General features: G+C 44.1%; 2 protein-coding genes across 2 annotated transcripts; both read left to right on the top strand.

Moving 5' to 3' along the window:
* Positions 1-4683: 4683 nt before the first annotated feature.
* LOC123071702 (uncharacterized) lies at positions 4684-6704 on the top strand. The gene is made up of 5 exons (XM_044495288.1): positions 4684-4982; positions 5076-5366; positions 5468-5550; positions 5998-6085; positions 6296-6704. The coding sequence occupies exons 1-5, from the start codon at positions 4925-4927 to the stop codon at positions 6430-6432; spliced, it is 657 nt and encodes a 218-aa protein (XP_044351223.1). The 5' UTR covers positions 4684-4924; the 3' UTR covers positions 6433-6704.
* Positions 6705-14521: 7817 nt separating this feature from the next.
* Positions 14522-16956, top strand: LOC123071703 (uncharacterized). The gene is made up of 2 exons (XM_044495289.1): positions 14522-15123; positions 16444-16956. The coding sequence occupies exons 1-2, from the start codon at positions 14700-14702 to the stop codon at positions 16521-16523; spliced, it is 504 nt and encodes a 167-aa protein (XP_044351224.1). The 5' UTR covers positions 14522-14699; the 3' UTR covers positions 16524-16956.
* Positions 16957-18601: the final 1645 nt, after the last annotated feature.

Raw genomic sequence — 18601 nt, 5'->3', positions numbered from 1 at the left:
TTATTTTGTGTAGATATAATTTCAACAAGTGAACCTGGAATTGTTTGTGTTTGCAACAAATACATATTTTTTCTGTTGATATAATTTCAACAAGTGAACCTGGAATTGTTTGTGTTTGCAAGAAATACATATTTTTTCTATTGGCTGATATTATGCCCCTTTGTGATCATGTGAGATATTTGCTACTAGAAGTTTAGTACAACCCTATTTTGCAAAAAAAGGTACAACCCTTCATTTTATTTAACTTGGCAAGAAAAGTTGTTTAATTAGCTTAAAGTTGCCTCCTAGATGATTATTCAATGCATGCTGGAAGAAGATTTGTCGTGAACTATCAAGCACTGTGAACTCATTTGGTTTTGTCCATGTTTTTCAGACGCTTGGTCAGCCTCATGTCTAATTCTATCAGATGTATCAGCTGAACTGAGCCACTTCACTAAATATATTGGCGGCCCATGAGGCTCCTAGCCAAATTTTTTTCCGAAGATACATGACACTTGAGGTTTGGATCGAGTACGGGCAACAATGTCTTAACTTTAGGATCACTCTCTGAGTTCCTAAAGTCACATACTTCCATTTTTGTGCCTATGGTCATTGGCAAAATACTCTTTTGGTTAGCCTGTTGGATAAAACATGGTGGGTAATACATGTGTGGCAACAATTATTATGTTCCCATGAAATTAACCCTTTTCTTCTTTGTTAGTTATTATCTTCCATGAATGTCTGTTCTTCTAGCTGAAATTGATCATGTCGGATAAATGTCTTTCCTGCATCACAAGTTCTATCCTTCTACTCCCTCCGTTCGGAATTATTTGTCGCAGAAATGGATGTATCTAGACGTATTTTAGTTCTAGATATATTCATTTTCGTGACAAGTAATTCCGAACAGAGGGAGTAATAGATTGTCGAAATATTCATCGGTTTGCTTCAAATCCTATTGATCCACCCCGAAACGCATGCTCTAAAGCTTCTTACTCTATGTGAATCATTTTTATCAGAATTTACAGCTATCATGCTTCAAACTGACTGGTTTTATTCATAATTTGCTCATGCCTAGCATATTCTTCTTTCCTCTCAGCTGATTTGAGAAAACTGATCCACCTTGGAAGACTTCCATTATCAGAATCTATTGATCCACCTTGTAATACCGGCCCTTCTATGTTAGTATATAAGCCTATTAGTATGTATGGAACTATTAGGCTTGCTCTGCTTTATGAATGCATACTCTTCCTGCTGTAGTTATATTGTCGTGCTCCGCGGGTTGGCGTTAGCCGCCAACAACGACGAGGCTGGCGGCTCGGGCGCGGGGGTCATCAACCTTTGTCGGTGTCCTGTTTTTTCTTTGGTTTTTAGTTTTTGTTATGATCGATGTCTTGTTTTAACTTTTATAAATTACATTGAAATGACCGGAGCTTGATGGATGTCCATGAACATCTTGGTGGTATCCGTTTGCTGATCCACATTGGAGATGCCCTAATTTCATTGTATTTGAGTGTCATTTATTTAGCTCTTTCAAAATTTATATTGCGACTTCGTATAACATGTCATTATCATGTGTTACCAAGATTGCAAAAAAGCAACTGGAATGGATGGCTACCAACCTGCACCGTCCGAGTTTTCTTTCAGGAGGCGTCACAAGGTGGCGCCCCAACCCCTAGTTGATAAGTGTTGGCAATTCTAAAAACAAAAAGCCAGTACGGGCATGTACAATGGTGCTATCTTAGAAATGCCACGTAGGATAAATGATGAGGTGAAGGAGAGAGATTTCATAAGAAAAGGCTTGTCTTATCTTATTTAAGAGAAGACAAGAGGTGATATCTTAGCACAATATGTCTCACCACACTTTTAGGAATTGCTAGTTATTAAGGATAAGGCTAAGAGATGACCCATTGTAGACAAATTTTTGTATCATCTCTAAATCACATGCAAGACTTAAGATAAGACTATTTTATCAACCATTGTACATACCGTACTAGCGATCTCTCTCAAAAAAACAGGCCAGTAGCGATCTCTTGAAAGAGCTGCTGCGTTTTCCCTAAAAAAACAGAGCTGCTGCGGGAGGGACCGGTTGAAGCGGCACGATCGTATGAGACGTGACTCGATGTACCTTGTTGGCACGATCGTACGAGCGCACGAGAGGTAGAGAGCTCCTCCTCGGCGCCTATAGCGCCAGGAGAGAAAGCTGGCGCTCACGCGCGCGTTAAGTGGGCCGTGGTCCATTAAGCACTTCTCTTTCCGCTGGTCTTCGCTCGCTCGTGTGTTCGCTCGTTGGCGAAGGCTCATCGTTCTTTGTTCAGGTCTTCGTGGTTGACTGGCCTCCTGTTAACTCTCTGACAATATTTTTTCCAAAAAAATCAAAGAAAGATCGCAAAAAAAAAGTTCACCGAATTTGAAGAGAGTTCGCAAATTTGAAAAAAGTTCATCAATATTTAAGAAAGTTACCGAATTTGAAAAAAAAATTGATTGATTTGAAGAAAAGTTCACAAATTTGAAAACAATTTTATTGAAGTTGAAAAAAAAATCACCGAGTTTCAAAAAAAATTCATCGAGTTTGAGAAAAAGTTCAGCAAACTTAATGAAAGTTCATCGAATTTGAAAAAAAAGTTCATCGAACTTCAAAAAAAATTCATCAAATTTGAAAAAAGTTCATCGAATTTGAGAGAAATTTCGTCGAGTTTCAAAAAAGTTCATCGAGATTAAAAAAAAGTTCATCAAGTTTGAAAAAAGTTCATCAAATTTGAAAAAAAGTTCACCAAATTTTAAATATAAAGTTCATTGAATTTGAGAAAAAGTTCATCGATTTTGCATCGAACCAGGAAAAAGAAAAAAGAAAAGGGAAAGAAGGAAAAAAGGAAAAGGGGAAAATGAAAAAAGAAAAGTACGAGGAAGAAATGAACGAGAAAGATGCACCTAATCAAATTAGGCTCAGTGGCGCGGTGGTGAGTGCATTGTACGACGACACAGGAGGTTGCCTGTTCGAATCCCGTGCACCCGCTTTTGTTACGGCGCCCGTTGCGCCCGTTTCTTCGCTGCATGCAAACGGGCGCATACCCCCCGCGCCAGGCTGGGCCGGCCCATTTCTTCTTTTTCTGTTAAAACTGCATCAATCAAAAAAGCGTGAGTGCGGTGGTTGGAACTTGGGATGTTTAGTTTAGACATCAGCGCAGTTACCACTAAGCGAGGAACCACTTGCTGTTTGCAAACCTCTTTTCCCTCTTTTATTGTTTCTCCAGATCGCGAGATTTTTTTCTCTCCTTTTTCCTGCTCTTTTTTCATTTCTCTTTTCTTTATTCCTTTTTCTTTTTTCCGTAAATGTGCAATTTTTTATTCAAATTTGATGAACCTTTATCAAATTGATGAACTTTTTGTAAAATTCGATGAAAATTTTCAAATTCCATGATTTTTTTAATACGTGAACAATTATTGAGAACCTGAACAAAAAATTATATACGATGAGCGATTTTCAAATATACACTAAACATTTTTTTGGTGTACGATGAACAATTTTTAACTACACAGCGAACATTTTTGTGATATACATTGAAATAATTTAAAACATATTTATACATTTTTTTGATATAAGATGAACAACTTTTATACATTGAACATTTTTGTAATATAATCTGAACAATTTTTAACTACACATTGAACAATTTTGTGATATGCGCTGAAAAACCATTTAAATACCCATTGAACATTTTTTATGTACACTGAACAATTTAAAATAGTGAACAAAATATGAAAAAGTGAACAAATTTGAAAAACTATGAACACGTTTTGAAATCACGAACAAAAAAGAAAAATACATTTTTTTTAAATTCCATGAACTTTTTCCAATTTTAATGAACTTTTTCTAGATTTCAATGAACCTTTTCTAGATTTCGACGAACTTTTTTAAAATTTGATGAAGTTTTTCCCACTTTGATGAACTTTTTTTCAAATTTGATGAACATTTTTCAAAGTTGCTGAATTTTTTAAAAAATTTGAACAATTTTTTTGATATTGATGAACTATTTTTCAAAATTTATGAACTTTTTTGAAATTTGTGAACTTTTTTAAAATCAATCTTTTTTTAGTTCGTTAACCTTTTCAATGCGTGATTATTTTGAAATCTGTGAATTTTCGAATTTCGTCCCGAAAAAATTACGTTTCTCAAAATCTGTGCGCAATAAATAGCGCGACTTTAATTATTCTTAATTCATGCGCGCTGAAAATATCCATGATTGATTGGTTGCACTAGTGGTTAGTGGACTGGAACATGTACTGGAGGTTGCGTGGTCGAATCCTCACGGGAGCAACACTTTTTAGGGGATTTCTTTTGTGGTATAGAAGGCGTGTCGTGGGCCGGCCCAGCAGGCGCGGCTGTGAGCGCCAGCTTCCTGAACCGGCGCTTAAGGCGCCGGTTAGGAGCTCCTGAGAGGTATGTGGCTCGATTTGTTTTTTTTTTTAGAAATCTGTCACTCGGGCCGCTGTGCTCGCGTGGTAAACGGGCCGCCGTGCCGGCCCGTGTAGCAGGGGGCCGTGCCTGGGCCATATAGGGCAGCACGCATGCCGGCCTGTGCACTTAGCGTGCCTAACCGGGTCGTGCCGTGCCTGCCTGGCCCGTTTAAACCAGGCCGGGCCGTGCCGTGCCGTGCCGGCCCATTTGGCCAGGTTTGTTCGCGTCAACCTGTTCCGTTCTCAGCCTCCTTCCTTCCTTCCCCCTCCTTCCCCAGCGAGCCTGCCACAGTTTCACTCCACTTCCACGGTTTCCGCCGGGCGAGCCACCGAAATCCAAGGTCGGGCTAGGGCTTTTGCGCAGCGCGCGCCAAGTCCTGCGATTTCCAGGGTTCTACCCCCGCCGGGAGTTCCAGCTTCGCGTCTTGGTCGGAGCTTAACTGCTCGAACAAGCGCGCGATCCGGCGGCGCCGCCGGACCGTCCGAGGAAATGCAGGCTCCACGGGCTCCAGTCCTCGTGCAAAACGAGAACTTGCCCATCTTCCGAGGTAATTAACCCGCCACCTGCCCACCTCGCCGAATCCGCGGCGAACTCTCTCCCTGCGCTGACCCGCTGCGCGTCCCTGCCGTTGTTTGGCCAGGCGTTGATGGGAAGAAGGCCGGAGTGGCGCGCGGGCATGCGGCGAGGGCGGGGCGGAGAGCCCTGGGAGACCTCGGTAGAGCCGGCAAAGCCCCGCCGGCCGGCGCCTCCAGGAAGGCCGCAGCAGCAGCAGCAGCAGTGAGCGTGCAGGGGTCGAAGGGCGTGGCGAAACCGAGCTCTCTGAGTGACGGGGACTGGGTGAAATGCTGCGAGTGGGCTAAGGGTGGCATTGAGACTGCGAGTTTCACCGGGAATGATATGCAGAGACTGATGGCAGACGAGCGTGAAGAGCGTATGTTTTCTGTTTAACTGAACTTCTTTAGCCACTATAAAAAACAAGTTTTTAGTGTTTGTATGTGTTAAATCTTTCCTATGTTTCAATTCCGGAACCAGGCATACGAAAGAAGGTGGAGAAGGCAATGAGCACTTTGCAAGTCTCCATGGACAGTATTTATGACATCGATGAACCATCAAAGGTATGTCGTAACCTTTTGCCTGATCCCAAATTACCCTCAAGTGTGATGAAACTTAGTTGTGCATCAAGATGATACACTACAATCGAGAGGAATAATATCAGGCTGGAGTAAATTGGTGATAACAGTGAATGATTGAACTGTTATGATTGCTGATGGTTAGCATTTCTCAGTCACAAGCTAACTAATTTTCTGGTGGACAACTGGGTTATATACTTGGCTTTGTGGAATTAGATTAGAATAAGTGTTAGATTATATATTAGTATGCTATTTATCCCCTTTAACTGCAGGCTCGTGACTGCTATAAGATGACTGAGTTAGTGAACAGCATGGTGTTACTGATGACTATGAGTTGAAATGTTTTCCCCATTGTTCTGTTGATGTCATGAGTATGCGTTGTGTGCAATTAATTACCTCCAGTTGTTTAAATTCACTACTTCTGTATTTTAGATATCCATGGACGATCCAGATGATGAAACAACATTGGAGCTTGACCCTGAGATTCTTCCTCCAATGTCGCATTTAAGCTCAAGACTAGGTTTGTCTCACTGCCTTCGTCCGCCCTCTTGCACGCTGTGTCACATGCATGTTTGTGGCAGTAAATTACACGAATAATTCACTACTGTGTCACATGCCCTCCTTCCCACAAAAAAGTCTTCATAAACTTACTAAAAATTATCTACACGTGTCATTGCGTGGCAAAACCTTTTGTTGCAACTGGTCCAACAAACCTGTCGTTTTCATGCAGGTGAGCATGATGGCAACTATCTCCTTCCTGATTTAGAATTTGAGTATGAAGCTTTCTCTGGTTGCAATTTCGAACTGAAGCTCAAGGATGGTTACGGAAATGATAGTTCTTCTAAATCAACAATATTACTCCGTTGAGGTTTCATCGTTCAGTGTACTGGTTATCTTGTCAAACTGTTGTAGTATGTTTAGTTATACTGCAAGGTATATGTTGCTGGCATGCCCTATCTTATCTTGTCCAGATCTTATAGGCAGTCACATCATACATGCAGTTCATATGTGCCCCGTGTTGTTAGGCTCTTCTGGTTGTAGTATATGTAACACTAATGGTAAATTAATAATTGTTGTCACTTACTACTACCTCTGTATCATAATCAAATTGAACTGCAAAGACGTCTTATATTATGGTACGGAGGGAGTATTTGCAAATCGTTTTTAGGCTCTCCTGGTTGTAACACTAATGGCAAATTAATGACTGTATTCATTCATTATTTGCGAATCTTTTGGCGTAGCCACTGAAAGTTGAAATCGTGATGTATAACCCCTGATCCCTGTCCATATTGAGCTTAAGTCCAATACGACTTAACTTTTTTAAGACATAATGTAGGACAGGCCTGATTGGAGTAGAACTTTGACCTCACCTTTTGTCATGTTAACTGAAGATACTTTATTCCCATGTTTTTATTTTCATTCAATTGTAGGCAGAAAATGACAATTTGGTTTACGTCCGAGCAAATGTAGTGCTGTTGTAAGTTGCAACTCATGGTACATTGAACATTCCAATCTTCCTTTTGCTTTCCTTAATACTAGAAAGTAAGACTTAAAACCAACTAAAACCTAAACTAAAATGACAAGTTTAAAGCACAAAGGACAGAGTGAATAGCAGAATGTGCGAGTAGCATTGTCAGTTAATAATTGTGTATGAGCACAACACACTTCGGCAAATTCGTGCTGGGCACTTCTCGCATCTTACTGGAAAAATGCAAGAACATATTTCAAGAGAAAACACTAACCATCTTGGATGAGCTAGCAAGTAGTTTAGCAGATGTCTGAATGCTCACATGTGCAAATATTCCTTGTGGTACACAGTTAATATTTTGTTTTCTCAGCCTAAGTTATCTTGTAGCTCCTGATCTAGAAATAGCTTACCTCTTATCAGTAATGGCAGTTCAAGAAACAACAACTGATCAAGTGTTGTACTGCTGTACTTATTTGCCTTGGCTGTGGAGAAAATTTATGCATGCCCACTGAACCACCAAGCAATGGAAAACTGGTCACAATCTTTCACTGGTGGAGGCTGGTGGAAGGGTATCATCCCTGCTGTTGTCGTTGCATTTGCTGAGTCTAAGCTTCAGGTTTCTCCTGCATTTCCTCATGTATATAGCTTAGCAATCAATTGTTTGGACTAAATTATGTTATTGCAGCTTAGCATGCTTTGTAGGATCCTTGCCAACTGATTATGATTAGTCCTGTTCAGCAAGGAGTGAACTCTTTGCACCTTGAAAAGTAAGACTTTTTAATCTTGCACCCACATGATTGAGAATCCATGACTAGCATATTTTCTGTTACGTGTGCACACCAAATCAATGCAATTTGTATCAGAAATTGGTGCAATACAAGTTTTAGAGATGTTGACCTGCCACAGTGTCTCACAATACTAAAGACTCTGGTCGGCCTCCTGACTACTGCTGGTGGTAGCTTCTGCTGTTGCTTAAGTTTCACTCTGTTTTCTTTGCCCTATCGTTTTGCTTGAGTTTAGCTAGTTGTAGCGTGCTCAGGCCAACTGTTGCGCATACAGACCCTACTTACGGGCCAATGGGTTGCTGCCATGCCGAACATAGAGACGGTGTTCTGTGACCTCTCAACCGTGAAGCATCTCCAGGAGTTGGTTCAAAAATATGAGAGAACCTTCTTAACAAGAGACCCAGTCATGGGAACATATGTGTGATGGTTGCTTGCTTTAAGATCTGTAGCCGGATAGCTGTGTAAGAACTAACTTTAGGATCTGTAAACCTTGTTTATTTGCGCAGTACTCCCTTCGTTCCATAATTCTTCTCGTGGTTTTAGTTCAAATTATGGAACGGAGGGACTACTAACTACACTGATTAAGTATACAACTCGATGGCTAGCTTCGATGCTACTCCATGCCCTGTATAATCAACCAGTGCTGGAGAGCTACCATACACTACCTGCTATGCTTAAATAGATCTTAAGGTTTGATTAAGTTCCAGGAAAGAGTAGAGGCTCACTTATAGAGTGCTACTCCATGTTAGTCAAATGACTAGGGGATGGGCCAAAGTAATCATGATGTGATTGCCACCTAATGAAAGCTACACAGATGATTTTCTATAGATATGGTAGACTGAATTTTCAGATACTTTTCTTGTTCTTGGGGCTCTGGTTGCTGCTTATCCTTTTTCTTATGTCTTTTTCTTCCATGAATAGCTTCACTTTCTGGCTGGGACCAAACTAAAGACTATGATAGATAGATGTGGTGATAGATATATGTATTTAGGGGGGGCTGGTTTTGGATTTGGAGACCAGAACCTTCTCTCCGTTAAACTATAGCTGGCCAACGGTCTGCATGTCGTATGTGCATGCTGAAATTATAAATCCACCTCGAGCCCCCACTTCGATCAATCAAAATTCTTCTAGGGCGCAGCAGCTCTACTGGTAGACAAGAACAGGTCAAGTGCAACAAAACACTGGATTAGCCGCACAACTAATCGCGCGGCTCGAGTATCTTCTTGTTTGTTTGTTTGTTTGAACACTGGATCAATCTGATTTTAGAATTTTGTTTGAACAAAGAGAGTTAAGAGGGTACTGCTGGCCTGGTGGTGCACTCTTGAAAAAAAATGCTTAGACTGGATCAATCTGATTTTAGAATTTTGTTTGAACACCTAAATGCACTCTCCAGTCAAAGCAGTGATTAGTAAGAGGACCAAGAATTGTGGTAGAAAACGGATTGACGGCCAAAGTAATCATGATTTTTATTGCCACCAAATGAAAGCTACTCCTAATTTTCTTGGATATATGGTGGACATGATTTGGAGATACTTTTCTTGGTTCACGGGTCATGGGGCTCTGGTTGCTGCTTATCCTTTTTCTATGTCTTTGTCTACCAACTGCCATGAATAACTTCACATCGTGGGACCAAAACTAGACTAGGATAGATACATTATATAACTATATATACTACAAACAAGATTAGGGGTGGCTAGCTGATTTTGGGCTCGGAGACCAGAATGTTTTCCAGTAACCTATAGCTAGGCAACGGCCTGCATGCCGTCTATTTGTGCATGGACTACATTACATGCTTAAAATATCTCCTCAAGCAAAAATATCTAGGGTGCAACAGCTCTGGCCTGACTAGTGTGCAACAAAACACTGGATTAATACTCCCTCCGTCCTAAAATAAGCGTCTCAAACTTAGTACAACTTTGTATTGTACTAGCTCTAGTACAAAGTTGAGACAGTTATTTTGGGACGGAGGGAGTATATATCAGTTAGCTACACACCTAAATGAGCTACACACCGAAATGCTCAATTTGTTACTCTCGGAAAAAAATGCTTAATTTGTTTATTTGTCACGTAGCGCGGATATCTTCGAGGAACAACGCGTATGTGATCAAGTGCGCAGATCTAATGATTTGTAGTATAGTATAGTTAGCTAGCTTTGGCCTTTGGAGTTCAAAATAATCAGTATTTTCATTAATCATTTTAATGACCATCTCAGCCCAATCTCCTCTACAGGAAGACTTTGCCGTATCTGTATGTCCACCCTTGTAAGTATTCGCGCTTGTTGAGCATTACTGATTTTCCATGGCTGCCAATGCGCCACTATAACCTTTTTATAGATTTATTTATCTGGATATATAAGGTTTAGCATGCAGTTGCTGAATGATGAGATGTAATGCACTTTTGATATGGTATTATTGTTTCGAAACAAAATCATGTTTGGCAATTCAGATTATCTTACTAGATTAGTACTAACACAATGTTCGTAAGTTGAAGACAGGCATATATATCATGTTCAAGATTTATGCTAGCAATTACATAATTTGAAACTGTCTGTGCAGATTTATGCTAGCAATTACACAATTTTAAACTGTTTGTGCAGATTATGGGAAAAACGTATATAACCAGTGCAAACAACATAAACAAATCCATGTAAAGCCGAATAATGCACCTCAATACAAAATTGCAGTATAAAATTAATGTCATTAATTGCAACATCATGAAAAATATGCTCCTTTTTGGCCGAATACGAAAAGTATGCCCTCAAGGACCTGTCAAATGACAAACTTTAAATAAAAAAAGCAGCACTACGTACTGTTGTTGTAAAGGAACATGGCTCATGCACAATAAGACAACTCACCTGTACATGAGTATACATGTCACATTGTCACTAGTGGTGTGGTGGGGCTGTGGATTAGTTTGTAAAAATCAGCTGTTGTCGATCGCATACATCCAAAACACATCAGAAAAAAATATCTATAAATCACTTAATGAATAAATCTTTATGAGATATATACCTCCAGTCCATGCATATTTTGTTTTCAACCTTTTACCGACAATTGAAAGGCATGCACCGTCACGATCGTTTCATGGACCGCTATTTCTATGGCCATCAGAATTTCACAGCGGTGTTATCTACACTCAGGAGAATCTTTCTCTTGTGCGTGCTGCATTTGACCATATGCATGGCCGGCTTTGTGTGGTATACGTACTTGCACTATGCTACCATGCATTTGATCTCGCAAAACATGCTAGCTAGTGGTCAAGAAAATTTACGCTGGTTATGTAGATAGCCTCCAAACGTGAAAATTTCCACCTTGTGATTTTGAAATTTTTGTGAAGGCGCAGCTTGCAAGTCGACGTCCGTCAAACGACTTTTATGTTCCTGAAAAGAAAACGACTTTTATGTGGCCCTATGTAGCGGTGCTGGTCCAGTGAAGAATATTCCAGACCCTGTTTATATCAAAAGTTTGTTTTTCGTTCTTTTCGAATCTGAACGACTTTTGGCCACAAAAAATGGGTTTCCTTGGGCCATGTCTGCACCACCAGCTCAGCTAGAGCGTGGCCCACATGGATTTTTTTGATATACAACAAAAGCTTGCAATTTGCCAAAGAGCCCAAGATCGTTTGTGATCCCAGACCTGATGTTTCGTTGTCCATTGTGATTTGTCAATGGATCGTTTTCAGTTCATGGATATTGTGTAGATGCCACCACGTTTAGGGCCTCTTTGGTTCACAGGATTATCAAAATGAAGGAATAAGAAAAATGCAGGAATAGGATGGCATGTCCCATAGTATCCTACAGGATTTGAAAGAATATTTGATAGCGCAGGAAAAACAAAGGAATTCTACAAAGAGGTTTGAGTAGATGAAAATTTTCCTCCAAAATATAGTACAAATGGATCACATGGAAAAATTCCTAAGGATGCCAATCCTACGAATCAAACGAGCATCACAGGAAAAAATTCTAAGGGTTCAAATCTTTCAAAAATCCTATGTAATTCCTTTGAATCAAAGGAGCCCTTATTCAATTTATAGGAAAGTGTCATCGACCGCTTGGATGTATCCAACGTGGCAAGGGCGGAGCCAGCTCATTACCATTGGGTTCAAGTGAACCCAAATGAAAATTTGGAATATCCCTTACAGATTTACACTAGCTTAACCCAATGGTTGATAATCCTGGTTACGCCCCTGCAACGTGGTGGTTGATTTTATTTTTCAGTGTGTCATGGTAGTTGATAAGATCTATCCTATCAACAGTTTCTCATGGTCCGAAGTTTCAACAACCCCCTCCGCCTTCCCCCACGCTATGCCTTGGTGTCGTGTCCGTCCTCAGTGCCACCCGGCTGGCAGCCACCATCACCGGTAAGTAGGTTTGTGGCAACCCCCCGCACCTCCGCTCGCCTTCCTGCATCACTCACCTCGGCCTCTCGTGACCAATGTCGCCGTGCTTCCCCATCGCAGCTCCTCACCTAAGCACCCCTGCCATTGTGCCGCCCCTCTACGCTGCCTCCTGGCCCCGCCTCGTGTTCCCTCACATTCACCATATCACCTCCGCCTTTGCCTAATCGTCTTGGCTTCTGGCACATCGCCCCCGCCACACAACTAATTCTACAAGATATTCATAAAAAATATCACAACAAATCCATTAGTTCACTTGCTTGAAAAAGGCGACCTCGGCTGATTCACATTGCCTTTTGCTATTTCAATCCTTCCATGTCCAATCATCCAAAAGTGGTTCCATTCGAATACTCTGTCGCGAAAAAGAGGCATATCTGATTAATCGACAATTTGAAAGTTTTTTGTCATAAAGTGACATGTAGAAATAAAGCGACAACATGGGTTTTGTGACCCGCAAAAAGACAACAACATGGGTTTTGTTTCACAGAATAGATATTTTTAGATGATGAGTGAATTTATTGACTCGGAATGAAACGACAATATGAGACAATGAGCACACACATGATCTATGCATGATTAGGATACATTTAAACAACACCAACACATAAAAGATCACATCGATAAATAGCAAAGTCATAGAAGACCGAAGTTATGCCTAGACGGTGGAAAAACATGAAGCGATCAAAGCACCGACAAACAAACTACAAGAATGATCATCGGCACCAATTATCTATCTTTTGACAACATACAGACAATTGAAAAAGTTATCTAGCAGCAACACCTCTAAGAAGAAAACAATACTCAAGCACCGTCCTCGCCGGATCCAATCTCTGGAGGCGTGATTCTAGGTTTTCATCATGAAAATCAAAAATCCGAGCAACTTCAAACCGTGCTAATGAAACATTGTTATTGTCAGGTGTAACCAACTAGGATCAAGCCTAAGAAAATGTAACGGCAAGCCGCAACGTCTAAAATGGGAAATATGACGTCTAAAATGAAACCTTGTGAGTTGTGACCCCTGGATGATTGCACTAGATACGACACGTGAAATCCTATCTACAGTACTATGTTTATACGCTCCTGGCATCCCAAACAGAGCACGTGAGACTTGAAAGAAAGAAAACAGAGCATATCCACATCCCAGTCCCCACGTAGGACCCTCCCTACGTGTTGTCTGGTTGCGGCACGCACGTACGTGCACACTCCTCCATACGTACGCATGCAGTGCAGCTGGCTGGACGACGAGCGAGGAGGGTGCAACGTTGCCGTCGCGGCCTTGGACGGCCCTCACCGCCATTGTCCACACAGACGGGCCGAGACAAATCGCGTGGCTGCTAATAGCTCCCACGGCGGCTGAGTAAGCGAAATGTGGCTGGCTGGCGTCCTGGCGGCGATCAAATAAGCGGCCAGGGACGGTTGGTCATGGGTAGCGGGTTCATGGCGGCTGGCTTCAGCCCCACGCCGCACCAAAGATTCCGGCGGCCGGCGCTGCTAGCGGTCTTCGGCCACAACTTCTCTTGCTCGTGCTCGTACTTATCCATACACGCACGCGTAGGGCTTCCACCTGGCCACCTCGTGTCCACGTACAAAGTAGCACGGCACGTGCCAGCTCTATCTAAAAGAGAAGAAGAGAGCTAGCAGGGTCCGGTACTGCGCGGTCTAAACTGCATGGGGTGGAGGCATGGTCAAGTGAGTACGTGATGAGCAACCATTTGGTCGGTCGATGCCGATCGACCGAGGGTGCACGTAAGTAAAAGTAAAAGAGCCAGGCCAGCTGCAGAAACTTGTCGCGCTGGGAACGATCACGATGTTGCTGAGGGCGCATGCGGGCGGCAGAGTTCCAGTTGTGTTTTCTTTAGGGTTCTAGTGGTGGTTACTTGACGGAGTGGCCACGTACCGTGCGCGCGAGAACCCGGCCCCTGCCGTGCATGCCGTCCTAGACTCTCCTACTCCTAGTGCACGCAATTTCCGGTCCTGATCCATCCAACAATCTGGGCCTGATCCTGTCACGTAGCTGGACAACGCAATACCGAGACCACCACCAGCAAAGAGAGTGACAAATACTCCGTCATCACTAACACGAAATGTTGGCCGCCACACTGAAGTAGTAGTACGATGGAACACTTGCTCAGAGCAAGGTGTTGGTTGCTAGATTATTTATTAAGCACGCGCCCAACGAAGCCCTCACGCATGGCATGGCTAAAAAAGAATCAGTTTCTCCCTTCCTATAGGAACGAACATCACACTCAAAATGTTTTCTTGGCAAAATTAGCCCGAGAAAAGGTAGGCTTCCCATGAGCTAATCACCTACAACAAATCCAAGAACAAACTACTGTCTTTTGCGGTACAGCCAGTCAATGAGCCAACGCTCTTTGCCCTGCCTCTATAAATAAGCCACAGCCCAAACCAACTCTAGAAACCGACCAAGAAGCACCAGCACACGAGTTCGAGGTAGACAAACGCCTCGAGAGAAAGACAGGGAGAACATGGCGGCCATCTCCTCCACCTCCTACTTCTCCTCGCAGCCGCAGCTGCCGGCGTCCGACGGCGCCAACCCTGCCACCGCCAGAAGCAGCAGCAGCAACGGCCGGGAGCCCCGGAGGCGGCGGACCGGCAGGTGCATCATGCTGGAAGCAGACGCTGCCTCTGCTAGTGGCAGTGGCGGCGCGGCGGCGGGGAGGACGAGGAGCCTGACGGAGGAGGACCTGGAGGAGCTCAAGGGCTGCCTCGACCTCGGCTTCGGCTTCTCCTACCACCAGATCCCGGGCCTCTGCGGGACGCTCCCCGGCCTGGAGCTCTGCTACTCCATGACGCGGAGGTTCCTCGACGAGCAGAGGACTCTGGTCGGGCAGCTGGAGCCTGCTACTGCGGCGGCAGCGCCCATCCCGGATTGGAAGATCTCCGGCCCTGGTAAGACTTGTTTTCCCGTGCACGCAATTTCGATTTCGCTACAATCGTTTCGGGATGACGCCAAGATGGCAAAGGTTTTTCTCTGCTGTTGTGGCAGAACTCTCTGTTTATGCTTCCATTTCTATTAAAAAACACTACATAAAATGAACTAAGAGTATAGAAAAAGGTTTTAAACATTTTTGGTTGGCGCAGTCTAAATTTGATGAAAGAACTGAAATTTTCAGCATATAGAAGGAGGAATCCCTGGAATTGTTGCCTCGTAGTGGACGTTTCGATTGCGAGCGCCTACAGCGGGTTTCCCTGGAATGCTTGAGCTCGCTGTTTCCCTTTCCCTTTTTCGTTTCGACTGGACCTTATTCGTATTTCCGTTATTTTTATAATGGAAAGGGGACTAGCCCGGCTTAAAAAAATAAAAAATAAATAAAAGGAGGAATCAATACTAGCATTGAGTACTCTAGTATGGTTCGGATGAGTGAGGAAGATCCCAACCTGTAGTCCAGGGCTGGAATTCGAGCCGAGTCGAGCCAGCTCGGCTCGACTCGCTAGAGCTCATTTTGTTAACGAGCTAGCTCGACTCGACTCGTTACTATAACGAGCTCAAACCTAAGATTGGCTCGACTCGTATAACTCGCGAGCTGGCTCATTTAGCTTGTTAAACTCGTTTAGATTATAAACATAAAGCTCTGATAAAAATGATTTTGTATATATTAAACATATATATCACTAAACAGTTGTAATTTTCTTGTAACGCATGAGTCTCCTAGGAGGCTAGGCCTTCAACTGCTTGGCCTTGGGTTGTGCGTCTGGGACGTAGGTTGTTTAGTGGCTGATCTTTCTTTGTATTGGGAGTGGTTGATCTATCATATCGAGCCTAACGATCTTAAATTAAAGCTCGGCTCAACTCGTTAATCTTCGAGTTCGAGTCGATTCGAGCCGAGTCATGAGCTACTTGTTTAGCTCACGAGCTTCGAGCTTTTTTTCCAGCCTTACTGTAGTCACACTCACATCCCCAGTTGCAAAACAGAAACAGAAAGGGAACTCAGTAAGGTGAACTGTCTTCTCCAAGACAAGCTTCACAACAAAGCAAAACAATAGCCCCCACAGAAAATCTGTCTCCTCTCTCCAACGCATAATTAGCCCTAAAAATAAGAATTTGCAAATTTTTAAGAAAATGCTAATCTTTATACCTTGAGTGTACCATTATGCCTTCATACAAAACCAGCAGTGCGCGCGAAGCATCTGGAGTTGTGTTTGATTTGCTATTCATTTACGATGATATCCTATTCTTCTTTGTGATTAACAAATGACATGCTTTGGCAGGTGATGATCCTGACGAAGTGAAAGCTCGGCTCAAGTATTGGGCACAGACAGTGGCATGCACAGTCAAACTCTGCACCTAGTGGAGTGGAGGTCGGGACTAGGGAGTTTGCGAGTTCATCCCATGACATGTGTGCTAAGATGGGCTCAACTGAAGGTGGCTGAAGCTGAAGATTCTGCTTACATGGCTCTAAGATATGTTATACCGAGGAGATGCTTCGGTTGCGCGCTATCGGGATAATATAACAGATCGGTGCTTTCCGAAAACTTCAGAGAGGGAGATGACTTATGACACCACAGAACTGCGAGAAATCTTGAGGCGATATGTCGTCTAAGCTTTAATGAAAGCATCAGAAGCTTGTCATTCGTCATAGGCAATGGTCACTAGGTGTTCTAAACGTGCAACTCGGAGACCTGCTAGTGCTTTTAATCTTCCTTGTAATGGTCATTAGGAGCTCCAACTGTGTTCTACTGCGCCAAGTTGAGCTTTGCAAATATGTCAGTAGGTTGGCTCAAGTATGGATTTGTTCTCACGTTCCTGAACTTTAATTTGCTTTCAAAGAGTCATGATGGACACAGCGATTCGGTGCTCGAGCTCAGATGCTCCCGAAATCACTGTCGTCCGTTCCTGTCTTGGGATCCCAACAATTCAGAATCGAATATTCCGTTCATGAATATATTTGTTGATTTTGCTGTACTGCACTGCAAAGGTGCAGAAACAGTTTGCCCTAAAATAGATTTCTTTGTCCAGCTTAATAGCAAGTTGTGTCTGCTGTTATTCAGGATATCATATGATCCCACTGAGCTGAATTTATGAGGTGGCAAAATTGAGAAAAAAACATGGGCGACATAACTAACTGAGCAGTATTGACCAAAATAAGGCAGCGGATCCCTTCAACACATATATTTCACGATCTTATTGGATTTACATTGGTGCCCAATGGAGAATAAAACATGGTTACTGGTGCCCGGTGTAGATTTTTTTTTTTTTGAAAAGGGGATTACCGCGGCCTCTGCATAACAGGAGTTCATGAAATAAGTTGCAGACACCCAGTTTCAGATAGTAAAACAAATTAGAAAAAACACACAACCATAACCGGTCGAACTCGAGATTACATAGCTCATCTATACAATCTATGAGGCCAACTTCACCGCGCGACCCCATTTTGTCCGGCTACGTCCGTTTGGGGTACAAGGGATAAACCGGTTGGCCCAGCACGCGACGGCTCGGACCCATCCTGTCCGTTTTGTGTCCGGACTGATCCATTTCGAGCGCAAACATGCGCCGGTTTTGGGTCACGGCGGACAGCAAACGGACGCACGCTCGTCCACGTCAGGGCCGCGTGGCAGGCGGCCACCTACCTCCCACCCGTCCACATCAATGCGCACGCGCGGCCGGGCCCGCCTGTCATCCGCCCAGGGAAACGTCGCGGTCGTACTTAAATGCGGAAGCCGTGGACCGGTCCACACTCCCCACTCCACCCCGCGGCCTCCTCGAAACCCGACACTTCAAACCCTAGGCCTCGAACTCGCCGGCCGGCCGCCTAGCAGTCATGGGCCTGTGGAACTACGGCCGCAAGGGGAAGCACGACGGCGAGGCCGGCTCCTCCTCGGGCCGCCGCCGCGGCTCCGTGAAGAAGGAGGAGCCCGCGTCACCGCCACGCTCCTCCCGTCGAGCCCCCGCGTCGGCCCTGTTCACCATCGGCGCTAGGCCCGCCGGCGAGCGCGACCGGCAGTACCTCAGCGCCGACGTGTGCCGGCGCTACTGGAAGACGAGGACGCCGGTCCCGTGGAGCGACATCCACCTCCCCAACAACTAGCACGTCAGCGCTGACCGGGTCCCGATCCTGCCGGTGCCGATGAGCGGCCGTGCGCGCCGCGATGAGATCGAGCGCCGCCGCCGCCTCCTCCCCGACGACCTCTACTACGATGATAGGTACGCCCCCGATTCCGTGCTCTGGGACACGTGGCTCCAGGACGAGCATGACACGTGCCGCGCGTCCTACTTCGCCGGCACGGTGTCGGGGCCGCAGCGGCCACGTCCAGAGGTGTGTGGGCGTACGCGGGTGCGCGGCCTCACGCCCACGCCGTCGCCTTCCCCGTCTCCGTCACCACCTCCACCTCCTCGCATGACAACGGAGGAGGAGGCCCGGCTCATGTA

The sequence above is a fragment of the Triticum aestivum genome, chromosome 3B (genome assembly GCF_018294505.1).
Source record: "Triticum aestivum cultivar Chinese Spring chromosome 3B, IWGSC CS RefSeq v2.1, whole genome shotgun sequence".
NCBI lineage: Eukaryota > Viridiplantae > Streptophyta > Magnoliopsida > Poales > Poaceae > Triticum > Triticum aestivum.
Note: the sequence above shows the minus strand (reverse complement) of the source record. Positions and strands in the feature narration are given on the sequence as shown.

Excerpts from the sequence above, each read along its gene's own strand:
- LOC123071702 (XM_044495288.1), top strand. The coding sequence starts at position 4,925 with ATGCAGGCTCCACGGGCTCCAGTCCTCGTGCAAAACGAGAACTTGCCC. Across the intron at positions 5,367-5,467 it reads GGCAGACGAGCGTGAAGAGC|GCATACGAAAGAAGGTGGAG; the intron begins GTATGTTTTCTG and ends TTCCGGAACCAG. Across the intron at positions 6,086-6,295 it reads GCATTTAAGCTCAAGACTAG|GTGAGCATGATGGCAACTAT; the intron begins GTTTGTCTCACT and ends GTTTTCATGCAG.
- LOC123071703 (XM_044495289.1), top strand. The coding sequence starts at position 14,700 with ATGGCGGCCATCTCCTCCACCTCCTACTTCTCCTCGCAGCCGCAGCTG. Across the intron at positions 15,124-16,443 it reads TTGGAAGATCTCCGGCCCTG|GTGATGATCCTGACGAAGTG; the intron begins GTAAGACTTGTT and ends ATGCTTTGGCAG.